Source organism: Megalops cyprinoides, chromosome 6 (genome assembly GCF_013368585.1).
Source record: "Megalops cyprinoides isolate fMegCyp1 chromosome 6, fMegCyp1.pri, whole genome shotgun sequence".
NCBI classification, from domain to species: Eukaryota; Metazoa; Chordata; class Actinopteri; order Elopiformes; family Megalopidae; genus Megalops; species Megalops cyprinoides.
In genome coordinates, this window is record NC_050588.1 from 1,217,438 (window position 1) to 1,230,765 (window position 13,328).

Below are 13,328 nucleotides of genomic sequence, written 5' to 3' on the forward strand. Positions count from 1 at the left end.
GCCACCTTCACTAACCAGCCCCAGTGCGCGAAGGCACTGAGGTTTGTGCTGGGTGCTTGTGCGTACGGACCACTGCGTCAAAGGGAAACTTCAGGAGGGCCTTCCTACTCCACACTGGGGCATGAATCCCACACTTGCCTCATCGTGTCTCCCTCAGCAACTTAAGCAACAAATCCAGCCATCTGACAGAAAAGCACAAACTCCCCACATAAATTGAGTTGACAGTGGCACATTGAGGGTGGAATGTCTGAGAGCTACAGTAGCAATATTCTCAGTACATACTTGGGCATTGTCAGACACTTTAAATATTTTCAGTCCTGAATGAATGGTTTATAACTGAACCATTTCTCCAAGATGGGTGAAGCCCTGTGCATTAAGACTTCTGATGACAGATGACAGCAAAAATAATGAAATGTTGTGCCTGTTAATTCCTGTGATGTTGAAAGAAACAGGAATTGTGTTGCAATTGTGTTTCCCATAGAAATCACCAACTTTCAGACCTGGCAGACACACCTCCTCATCACAGAACAGCTGCGTTCTAAGGCAGGCACCCCTAGAGCACCTGTCAGAGGCTCCCAAACATCCTCCTGATATTGGCACGTTCAGTGCGTTTCCAATGAGGCAAGAAACTCACTAAGCATTTTCAAATAATTTTAGGTTTGACAGTGAACAAAGTGGGACAACAGTAAAAATGACTCGTATTCTAGAACCTGTCTGCCTTTCACAGGTTCTATAATCTAGTACATGTGCTAGAACTACACAATAACATTCATCTAGTATGTATGCTAGATTCATACATGAAACACTAATCTAGTACACGTACTAGAATGACACATGAATACCATAAATTTGTATATGTGCCAGATTTATACATGAACACCTAAACCTAGTGTGTGTATTACATGTTAACACTTTTATCTGGTGCATGTACTAGAATTACACATGAACACTTTAATGTAGTACATGTGTATGCAGGATCGAGGCAAAGGATCTGGTCATACAGACACTCTGCCAGGAGCTCACCACCACTTACTTCAACTGTTTCTACTGACTCAAACCCATTTCTGCCTGCACTCAACCAGGTCTTTACCCATACTAAACCACATCTCTGCTCAGACCCAATCCCTGCTTAGACCCAACCCCATCTGTGCTCACTCAACCTACCCCCTGCTCAGACCTGATCTAGTGATTACACAGGCTCAACCCAATCTCTGCTTAGACTGAAATGGATGCTACCACATTCTCTTTATTCACTCCCAAAGATCTCTCTGGGCAGTCAGGTGCTTATGGGTCCTTAAAAGTGACCAGTTAGGGAGCCCTGAATTACAATCAGCTGGGACGAGGAGTGTGCCTGCAACGTGCCTGTATTAGCTATGTCACAGTGAACTTTGGTGACAGATGTGCACATCGCAAAACTGCATTATTGCTCCAATGATGTCGTATTGCATATCACATAGTGACAAATAAGGAAAAAAAATCCTGAAAAACAGAGACAGAAAGGGCTTTAATATTGTTTGCATTTGGAATTGCTTGGTCCCCCATGAGAAAGATGGGCAGCTTTGGTAAACCCTTGTCTGTATTCACCACTTGGATTCAGTTATACTTATTACACAGCAAGTGGTTGACTTAATACCCTCCACCGTGTCCCAACACCAAAAAGAAACAAGATAAGAATTATATCTATGAGTGACAGATCAAGGTAGCTGACAGAAACAGATTATGTATAAATCAGTTGAGGCCCCTTCAATCAGCATGACAAAGAGCATGACATCAATCTGATCACAAATTTCAGAAAATGGACAGGGTCACCAGGACAGTAATGTTACTGCTTGCATTGTGCACAAACAAGGCAGATTCTTTCAACATCATAAATCCAAAGGTTAGCAAAAGAAGGGATAGGTATACAATCTGAAATGTTAATGAAAAAAAAAACAAACAAAATGAAATATGGAGGTTCCTTCGCCACTCAGTCCAAAGGTCCAGTAATAAACCTCAGGCACTTTGCACATTTGAAATAGGTAGGTGCTTTGTTTCATTTGGGGGGAAAAAAGGAAAAAGAAAATTCCTTTTGGATGAACTGAAGCCAGGATAGTTCCCATCAGCGGGGGGGGGGGGGGGGGGGGGGTGTGTCCTGTCTCCACTATAACAAATATCTCCAGGTGTGTTTAATCGAGCACTTTCTCCACCCTGACCAGGAACTGTGGGCTGACGTGCAGGTACTGCTGTTGCCCTTCTGCAAACTCCCCCACGAGGAGGGTTTTAATTACTGTTAGGGGGGAACAAAAACCAATGATGATAACCGTCATCACGTCACCAATATAAACAGACACAGACAACAGGAACAGTGTGATTGCAGATGCCCTGGTCTACAGAGCACCACTGCCTCCAGGACAAGGCCACAGCAGTGGACGCCCACCCCGCTCACAAATGCGACAAAAGAAAAGTCTCAATGGCATACCCCAAGGCAGAACAAGTGCCGCAGGAATACGGTGTGCATGCGCTCATGCTGTCCGAGCAGGCTCATTTTGTGACAAGCCCATTTCGTGAGGGGCCTGTCCAGTTTAGCACTGGTCTCAAAGGCAGCTGAACCTGGTCCACAGGACCCAAGAGGGAACGCAGGAGCAGCGATCTGAATGTGTGTAGGGTTGAATTGCATAGAGTGGGCCAGGCTTTGTCAAGGCCAGCATCTGCTGTAATACTGTGGATTTAACCCTGTAGCTGAGATGGTCCCCTGCAACTGATGACGGCGAGTCCCTGACTCCATCTCGGAAGGCTGCTGCCAAGAAGCATTCTGTATGGCTGATTTTCCTCATGCTGCTTTTGAAACATTATTACAAAATGAAAAATCACTTCTTGCTTAACACACTGAACATTAAAAAGACATTTAAAATGTATATAAAAAACAGCTGAAACAATCTGAAAAAAGAACAACCATTACTTGTAAAGGAACAAAAAGCTTTTCTTTTACTGAAATTTAATCACTTTTCAAAAGGCACAGTGATGGACAATCAGGGGTACAAAGGACCCCCAAGTCACATGTCAGGTCGTGCTGGTTTGTGACTGGCTAGAAAGACCCATGGATTTTTTTTTTTAAGGGATTTCCTTGAGATGACTTAAGGCAGTTCTGAAAACCTGTAGAAGGAAGTACCTTTCTGAAAAATAGCCATTTTGTTTCAAAGGCATCCACTTCATATCTGAACAATATTTACGGCTGCACCTCTTTTTTGCAAAGCCTTAAAGCCACCAGCAGTTGGCATCTAAGTTATAAGGCCAGTTACATTACAGTAATGCATTGAGAATCCCATTTGTGATAGTCCTATAATCAGGAGAAGTCTTGTTTTGGAAACGGTAGTGCTTTGTAAAGTCCTGTGCAAGGCTGAAGTGTTGAGATTGAAAGGTGTTGGTTGAGTTGTTGATGAAGCCGAGTCCGGAAGACAGGCCTGTTTGAGTTGGTCATTTTCCACCTGGACTGTGCTGCCGCTAGCCCCCTCGGTCTGGAAACAAACTCGCCCAGTGAACTTGAGAGGGAGGACCGAACGATGAGAGGAACGATGGACCGCTGCTTGGACACAAGGCCAGGGGGCAGGGTACTGCGCCTGCCTTTCAACAGAGTTTGCTTTTATGGAGTGGGGTCTGGTCTGGTCTGGGGGGATGGGGGTCAGGGGTCAGAGGTCAAGGGGCTCGCAGCTGCTGTAGTTTGGCATAGACGTCCTCTGCCTGACTCAGCTCCTCGAAGATGGGTAGGAGGTTGAGCAGCTCAGTGTCTTCCAGGTCATCGAACCAGGACACTACAGGCACCTGAGGGACAAGCAACACAAATTACCTCAACTGCACTGTAGGCACAAGTACAATACATCAACTCAACCCCAGCGGGGGGATTCTCTGGGATCACTCACAGCAAATCAGTTGGAAGGAGCTGTGCAACAGCAGAAAGACTCACAAAATAGACCAAAATAGGGGCACTGAATGTTGTGTGGTATAAACGCACCTCTATTCTGACTGAGGAAGTGAGGCTTTGTGCTCAACTGTCAGTGTGACCTAAGTGAACTGCAGCTATTGTTACAACATTTAAATTGCATTCAAATGAAGGGTGTGAAAGGACTGCTGAATCCGGGAGAGGCTCTGGTGTAAACGCGTTACTGTCCTGCCGACTGCCTCCCCCTTCACCTCCAACAATGAAGCCTGAACGCCACATGAGCTGTATCACTGGCACAGTGACCATTACTCTAACGGCTCCTCTGCTTAGCAATTACTTCTGACATCTCAAATCAGTATTTGACCAAAGCAAGAAAAGCATCAAATAAGTGAATGTTAGACAGACCTGGGTGGCAACACTTCTGAAGTGAGAGCGGGGTTACCTGTTTGTGAAGTAAAGTAAAACCTGCTGCATGCTCTCTGTGCCTACCACCTGTATTTCCACTTTCATCTACCTGGGCAAACAAAGAGGAAAGACTTCCAAGCAAGTTTACCATATTTCCATCTTTAAAACCACTTTGGCATGTTCCGTTCTTTAGAACTGTTTTTCTATGTTCCTGTTTTTAGAACTGCGTTTGTGTGTTCCTCTCAGTTATTATGCTGGGGTTTCCTGATTGAGCACATGGAACACCCCTTGGTCCCCTGTAAGAGAAACTTGGCAAGAGGGGAGAAGTGCACAGCAGCTCCTCCAGCCTGTGGTTGCCCTGGTGATGAACATGCAGGAACCTGCAAGCGATCTTTACAAGCACAAGTGAAGTTCAACCAGAAATCTGGAAATTTGAATAGAGCTGCTGCCATGAATAATTACAGCTTGACAATCATGAGAAGTGACAGGTTTGAGAAAGACTTAAGATTACTGTTAGAGAAAGCAAAGAGTGAGGGCAGCGAGAGTGATGGGGCGGAACTCACAGCGTTTTCAGGGTGTGGTGTGGAGGAGGACAGTGGGAGAGGAGGCGGGACTCACAGCATTTTCAGGGTGTGGTGTGGAGGCGGACAGTGGAAGAGGGGGTGGGACTCAGCGTTTTCAGGGTGCGGTGTGGAGGAGGACAGTAGGAGAGGGGGCGGGACCCAGCGTTTTCAGGGTGTGGTGTGGAGGAGGACAGTGGGAGAGGGGGTGGGAACCAGCTTTTTCAGGGTGTGGTGTGGAGGAGGACAGTGGGAGGAGTGAGACTTACAGCATTTTCAGGGTGGAAGATGTAGGAGGCAGGGGAGTTGTCCAGGATCAGGGTTTTGTGGAGCTCACGGCCCAGCCGGCTCAGGTCTTTGACGTAGCAGCCCTGGTGGAAAACGCAGGATTCCCGGAAAAGCCGCGCCCGAAACACACCGCAGCGGTCCAGCAGGTCAGTCACTGGGTCTGCATACTGGGGGAGGAGGGGAGAGGGAAAAAGAAAGCAGGAGGAGGAGCAGGAGAGGGAGGAAGAGAAAAAGAGCACGAGGGAAGGAAGAGGGAGCAGAAGGGAAGGGGGGAAGAGGGAGCAGGAGAGGGAGAGAGCAGGAGGGAGGCAAGAGGGAGCAGGAGAGGGAGGGAGAGAAAGAGAGCAGGTGGGAGGGAGAGAGAGAGGGAGAAATGGACAGACAGAGAGAGGTGAAGACAGAGCAGGAGGGGAAGAAAGAGAGACCAGGAGGGAAAGAGAACAGGACAGACAGAGGGAGAGACAGAAAGAGAGCAGGAGTGGGGGAAAGGGAGCAGAGGAGGGAGGGAGAGGAAGAGGGCAGGAAGGAGAGAGGGAGGAAGAAGAGAGAGAAAAAGCACGAGGGAGGGACAGAAAAAGCAGTAGGGAGGGAGGGAGTAACAGAGAGAGGCAGGGGGGAGTGAGCAAGAAGGAAGGAGGGGGCAGGGGATGAGGAAAGGGGATTGGCTGGGATTACTCTGGGGGCCACTGAGGATGTATAGCAGGGAGGCTATGCAGATACTACAGCAGGGAGTGGAGCGTGAGGATTTTCCTGTATGTACTTGAGATCAAATACCTTCAGAGTGCCTCTCATTCCAAAGCTGTCTGCATATTAAAGCTACTTGCATTCACCCTTAAGACTCAGCTGGTGTTTTGAGGTCACTGGCTGCTTCAGGTACATTCATACCCCTTTTCCAAGGATGCAAACTACGAGCTAGTTCTGGGCTTGTGCTAGTGCCAGTTTGGAGTTGCTTCAACTTGCAAACCTTCTAAGAATAGGTTTGCTTTTCCACGGGCAGAGAGCCACCATAGAGCCACGTCATTACGTCACTGTATACGTCTCTGCTTTCCTGCTAGCGCCAAGCTGGCAGTGGTGGCTGGTGAGCTGGAAATAGGGGAAGCCCAAACACTATCTTTAAATCTATCGTTACTTTCAACCTGTTCCCATTTATCCTCCTTGATTAACAATAAAACAAATATTCACAGAATAGTCGACACCAATCGCGAGAATGGAGTAAATCATTATGCTCGGGAAACAGCACAGATTGTCTGTAGTTTGTGTGCTAGCGAAAGCTACAACATAAGATTAATTAACAAGGATGGCATTTACCGATTTAAATTACGTTAAATGCTCATGACACATCACAGCTTTTGTGAGGTCTGTGCTCTAAACGTTATTGTTCATTGCACTCAACCTAACCTAAAAGTTAATTGTTAGTAATTTAAATCGATTTAACTAAATTTAGCTCCATTCTGTAGTTTGAATTTTGTAAAACAAGAAAGCTATAATGCGACACATTTAAGAGAAAGCTTTGGGATTAGTTGCCACTTAATTATTCAAATTGCCAAGGTGACAGTAGCTGGCTAGCTAGCTGCTGGTCATGACGAAAGTCAAATGTAACATTGATGTGAGAAATTAGTCGCTATGCTTGCTTGGCTAATGTTAGCTGACCAACAGCTAGCTAGCCATCAATGTTACGTTTGTAACACTGATGTGAGAAATCAGTAGCTCGCTAAACAGCTAAGAAATACATAGCTGGCTGGCAACAAGGCAAAATGTTTGAAAAAAAAAAAACTTTGGTTTTTCTTCTTCTTTTCAGGCAGACTAGACGCTACACTAGCTCTGGTTTTTTAAAAATGGCGGTCACAAAGTTTTAGTTGGTCACGATAATCCCACCCCCAGCCCCTGACATAGTGGCTCTTTGTTCTAGACCAGCAAAGAGTTGGTGCCGCTCTCGAACCAGTTTTCCTGGCCGAGAGCCGGTTCTTTGGCTGTTGAAACGCGAAGAATTGGTTGAAGATTAGGCACCGGCTCCGATCCGGCCCTCGAAATGCGCTGGTGGAAAAGGGGCAAGAGAAGTCTTAACGAAAGGTTCACCGGGGCACTAAGAAACACAGGGACTGCCAAAGCAGAGCAAGCTACTGGGAGACACAGCAGGTCAGCTGGTGGGGGTCCCTCTATGAACCAAGGTCACAGGTCAGTTACAGAGGGGTAAAAATATATATTTAATTAATATGTTTTTACTGGGTGGGAAAGTTGATCCATATATTGACTGTGCAACAATAATAATAATAATAATAATAATGGTAATAATAACAATAACAATAATAATAATAATAACACAAATGAATTATTAAGTAACCCATTTGTCATCACAACATGTAGATTTTGTGCCGGTGTTCATTACTGTAGGCTTTATATTGGGTTTAGTGTGACAGCATTATGATGCAATACGATGCAAGCTATATGTAAGGATAAGCAGGCTCCATTTCAGTTTTAAAAACTGTTTTTCAGCTATATGACTGTTCACTGTAACTCTTACTCTGCTGTACTGTTGTTCTTGTATCTGCTGTGGTGCATTTGATTTGTATCAACACTAGCGCAGTAAAACGATATGACTGCCTTCCAAATAAATCTGTAAATAAACAGTTTGAGTCCATCTTCCAGCATAAGGAGCCATTCAAACATAGGGCCATTCAAAAGTGGAGCCATCTGAGGGCGGAGCCATTTTGGGTTTTTACCTTGGCGAGGCTGGCAGTGAAAAGGATGCACTCAAACATCTCCCCCATCCGTTGAAGGAACTCGTCTACGTGTGGCCTCTTCAGGACGTAGACCTGTAGAGACGCAGTGAGCATGAGCGCGGGAAAACCAGCCCTCCCCAGATCTGAGTCCTTTTACTGTCTGTCATCTATCCAAGCAACCAATCCATTCACCTGTCTGTTTTACAGCTGTCCTACAAGGTCTGTGTTTGTACTTGTGGTGGTCTTCACTTCTACGTCAGCTTTGTACTGTGTGTGGCAAACTGAACTGACATTAGCGCACTGAGTCAGCAGTCTGTTCGTCTGTCCCCCGCTGTGGCGTCCATTTCAGCTGTTGAGAGCCGCCTCCTGAAACAAGTAATCGAGAATAGGCCAAGCTGGTGGGAACTAGCCTATCCTGGATTACTTGAACCAGGCTGAGGCCACAGGGGCGAAGCCCCAGGTGGAGGCCGGAGGTAGAGTCATGAAGACTTGGGGATGAACCTGCTGACTGCCTAGCTTTTCTGCTAACATAAGGTGGATTGCCTTGGGGTTTGCTATAGGTTCGCCCATCTTTAAACACTTACTGCTTGGTTAAACGAGACACCCCTATAGCACAGAAGTTTTTACAAAAGGCTTCAGTCAGAGAGGAAAGCAAAAAACTGCTCTTACGACTTATAGCAAGGTGGATATTTTAAGACAATAAGACAGACACACCACCTAAAATAACATGTTGCTGGACTAATATCCTACCAGTGAGGGAAAGCTTAATCAGTTTTTATACAGTTTGAGGCCATGAAGAACAGAGCCCTAACCACATGCTTATCAATATGCTTTTCGTTCTGCCCTGGATACTCATTTCACTATGGAAGTACTGTGAGAATTGCATACTCAAGACTTTTACTGAGAGCAGAGGGCAATATTCTTCTTTCTTGACTGCGGTGCATCTGGTTCAATATCTAAAAGTGAGGGACATCTTTATATTAAACCTGGAAAACCCCCCAGTTATAAGTACCCCTGCATTAGTGCTTTCAGACCAATCTCACAACACATCTGGCCAGCAGAGGGCACTTCCTACATTTACTAACTTCGTGATCAGGTGTGAAGACACAGTGTTCCCACCACCCCCCATGGTGTCAGATTCTGGCACTGGAGAAAGGGAGACCCTTGAGGGACTGCAGTGAGCCATTGGAATGGGGATGGGTTAACAGTGACCCACCCTCCTCCAAGTCAAGCTCTAATCACATTCAGTTCCTTATCACCAATATGCACACACCCACAATTCCTGGAGGGTAATCGGACTCGTTCCCCTTTATAACAGACTGAAACAGAGTCTTACTCTAATGGACTGAAACTGGTCCCACTGTTATGGACCAACTATAATGGACTGTAAATGGTCCTGCTTTAACATACTGTAACTGCTCTTACCTGGTGTGTTGTCCCCTCAATCTCCACAGGAACAATGAAGTCTGCATTACTGATAGGCTGCCAGAGAGACAAACAGACAGCGAGGAGACAATGTTGGAATCACTGGGTTCTGTGCTCATTCACCCTCACATTTTCAGTTAAAAAACGACAATGGCTGTAAAACTACTGTGGATTCCAAAGTATGACAAAAACAAAATCATCTGGGGGGGACAGGAAAGGACAAGGACAGGAGTTACCATAACAATAATTATTTTCTTTTACTTAAAAGAATCCTACTGATTCCGCTCACACCACTGAATGTCAATCTAGGCACATATTTGTGATCTGTTCATGTGCAGTTCATGGTGTCCTGTTTGTGCAACTCTTCATGCCACTGAAGTAGTTGCTCTGGATAACATCATCTATGGAAGTAAAGTAAGGAATGCTGGGAAATGGCAGCTTGTGGGAGCTGCGATGGCTGCCACCACACACTGCCGCTGCCTGAGGCGGGGGCGGGTACCTTGAAGGAGCTGTGCACCAGCGTCTCATCCAGATCGATGACCACACATATCTTGCCCTGATCCTGGGGCGTCACCTCGGGCAGCAGGCAGGTCCCTGGGATCTGTGAGAGAGGGAGGAACAAGATTGTAGATGCAATCCCCCACTGTTACCCCAGAGGGTGTTAAAGAGCAGCTCAGTGACATGCACTCACCCCCCCCCCACACTGGAATGTAGAGAAGTGTCAGTACGTGACAGACGTGTTTTATGCAGCTTTGTTCCAGCTGACTTGTGCGTAAGGGGACGCTGGTAACTCATGGGATTAACTCCAGCACAGCCTTAAAAGCAATGACCACTGATTAAAGCACTTGGCCTCAAAGTGTTGTTCATTGTGGTTGTTTACTGTGATTTGCTTGCTACTTCTATTACATTTTTTCTTTATCGTTATTTTTTCATATTCAAGTATGAAGTGTGTTAACTTGCTACCACGGGAGTATTCAGCAGGGTGTCATAACTGTGACTGTGAGTGCGCTTGTTCACACACACAGAATGAACCCACACCATAAGTGCAGTCATTCACATAAAGAGAATTCCTCTTATGCCTGCGAATGACCCTGGCACGTGTGTTCAACTGTGAACCAAACCTCAATTATAATGATGTGAATGGAAGAGAGGAAGTCTAAACCTGCTGGACCTAGTGTATTTGCAATGCCTTAATCTATATAGTAACTTTCAAAGCCATCTATATAAATAAAGATGAATTGGGAACCATGCCAGCAGTGGTCATTCTGTATTTCACTAGGGCCATGGACTATCCTAGCCTATCAAGGCTTTAGACTCATCTTCACTCCTCAACGTCTGATTATTTCATGACAAAAAAACAGCACAGAGCTGAGCAGGTAACTAGTCTCATTTCCACTGGAGATGTTCATTAACATGCATTCTGGGAAAAACTATGCCCAGCTAGCTATGCACCTAACATCAGCAACTGAAACATTCTGCGGATCCTGGGTGTGAGGCGACAGGGAACCTCTCCTTCCTGCATTCTAATCCAATGCCTGTGACAGGATGATATCACCTTCTCTATATAAAATAAACAAGCCTGATGATCCCATATAGAATGGCTAGTTTTCTGGCTGGCGTTGCTCTGTGTAGTATCAGAATCTGTCCACATGCTGTCATGTGACTGTAGGGATGTGTTCTAACAAGTGATTCCGCAAATGAAAATGGGACACTGGGTTCAGAGTGAACGTGGTAACTCTCCATGCACAACCGTGTTGGTCTCCAAGCCCTGGGCATTGACACTACACACTAACCTTTCTTAGATTCTTTCCTCTCCTCTGATTCCTAACTAACATAACACTTCCTTCCTCTCTCCAGCTGTGCACTCATCAACTCCTGCATGAAAAGATTTGATTTACTGCACCTTATTAACTTACCACCTTATCAGCTGCTGCTTCAGTGTAATGATGCCCGAACAATACTGAGTGCTCTCAGGTTTCATCGCAATTCTGGCAAAGCTCTAGAAGACTTTGCAGGGGTTCAGCTGAGTGATCCCTTACTGGCTGATCATGTTAGCCTACCTACAGTGGTGAATGCCTTTCAGCATCAACACCATGCAGTTTAACCTTACTGACCCAAAGTGAATATAAACCTCTCCCTCCTTACTTAAGTCACTCCTTGGATGATTAAATAAGTGTACTATTCTAACAGTTTACTGAACTCTAAAGAAAGACGTTAGTGAAAAAAAGTAAAACAGCAGCCAAGTGGAGAACTGTTACAAAGGCAGGTGCATGTGGTTTCTGTGAGTAGGGTTTGTGTGTGAGGCAGCTGTGGTCAGGTGTCCAGTGTAATGCCTCGTGTCACTGGCTCCTGGTGGAGATCCCTTCTGTAGCCCTGAGCACATGACTACAGCTACAGCAGGCCCACCAGTGACACAGTCAGGGAATGATGAGTTTGGATTGTTTTATTGCTTTCTCATGGGTGTATGTTTGTACTTTCACCTCAGCTGGTGTCTGTGGCAATGTCCTCTGTGTAATGTCTTTTCCCCCAATCGGGGAATAAACATGTTCAAAATTCTTTAATACTGTGTTAGAGTATGAATGCAGTAAACATTGCCTGATTAAATGTGCTGTGGCAGGTCATGAAAGGTACCTTCCAATTGAACAGAGTAACTGTGCAATCAGTCCTCTGCCTTCTGGCCCTGAATACACCAGTTAAACTGCTGTGAACTGAGCTACTGAAGAAGTGCACACATTCAACAGTAGGGGGCACCAGCAAAAGGGGTCCCCCCCTCCCACATTTTTGACAAAAGGAATATGGTCCGTTACGTACTTGATGAAACTGGTAGCGGAGACTTTGAAGGAGATCAGACTAAACAAAGAGATAAAAAAAAAAAAAAAACAGTTAAATCTACTCTAGGACCTGGGTCATATTTCACAGTGATTTTCATTTACATGCAGCAACTCCTTGAAAGGTCTAAATGCCACCTGTACCAAGCATGAACACATCAGATTACACACCTGTAAGGTCAGGCCCACAATGCATTGGTTTTTTATTTTTTTTCCCTGACAATCCAATGTCTCTGATATGAGTGACCACAGGTTTTCAAAGTTTTGATGTTGCTGCTAGCATTCTATGTGAAGAATTTCTAACTGTGGTCCAGCCAAATTCCCAAACAGGCTCCCCCAGGTTAAATAACTCCCCCCTCTCCAACTCAGCTGACTACACACTGGTGGTTGTGGCTGACATGAATAACCCGACATCAGTGTAAGGTGATCTGAGATGCATGAAAAGGATTATGCACCTGAAATTCATTATCATTACTGTGACTTTTAGTGTTGTTCTGAAAAAGTGTTCTGAAAAAATTTTCACCAAAAATGACATGATGGTTCACAGTGCTCTGAGGTGAACTAAAGAGACTGTGGCTAGAGTAACCAACCACCAGCTGCAAGTAAACATATACGAAAAATAATAGTGTCCATAGCAATGAAACAAATTAATTTCAGTTTTTACAGTGAATCATTGATCCTACTCTAATGGAGCATTAAAAATAATGAAGCCTTTGAAGGAGGACACAGATATGGCGATTAAACTGCACAGTCAAAGTCAGCAGTGATACAAGAGAATGAGTAAAGGCATGGAATTACTTTGAGCGGAGTGGCTTTAGCGGAAGCTGAAAAACAAAATGCAATTGTAATGAAACAGAAGAATTAATCTCAGACTGAGTACCAACAGAGAACTTGTCCACCGGAAGCTTCCAGTAGAGGCAGGACAAATACATTCCAGTCAGCCAATCCAGTTGCAGCCTGCAGTCATGTGACCAAGCAGGCACACTTAGTGCACACTTATTGGGAGGGGATTAACAAAAGCCCTCCATTCAAATTTACCTACAAAATTTGAGCATAATATACATAAAAATAAAGATAAAACAAAAAGAGTACAGATGCACTCAGAAGCCACAACAGCCATGGACAGAAACAGCTGCTTTTCCGGTAGTGTTTAACGAATGTTGAGCTTTCATTGGCCAAATTACAT

The 13,328-nt window shown here is 45.2% G+C and overlaps 1 protein-coding gene across 1 annotated transcript in view; it reads right to left on the minus strand.

Annotated features, from left to right (window-relative positions):
• Nucleotides 1-686: 686 nt before the first annotated feature.
• Nucleotides 687-13,328, minus strand: part of LOC118779865 (carboxy-terminal domain RNA polymerase II polypeptide A small phosphatase 2-like) — a 35,420-nt gene continuing 22,778 nt past the window's right edge. The window contains exons 3-8 of the mRNA XM_036532174.1: nt 12,126-12,164; nt 9,814-9,915; nt 9,315-9,371; nt 7,890-7,982; nt 5,151-5,336; nt 687-3,798 (exon numbers count right to left, since the gene is read on the minus strand). Of these exons, the coding sequence (XP_036388067.1) occupies nt 3,673-3,798; nt 5,151-5,336; nt 7,890-7,982; nt 9,315-9,371; nt 9,814-9,915; nt 12,126-12,164 (603 nt within the window). The 3' untranslated portion in view covers nt 687-3,672. The remainder of the gene's footprint in view (nt 3,799-5,150; nt 5,337-7,889; nt 7,983-9,314; nt 9,372-9,813; nt 9,916-12,125; nt 12,165-13,328) is intronic.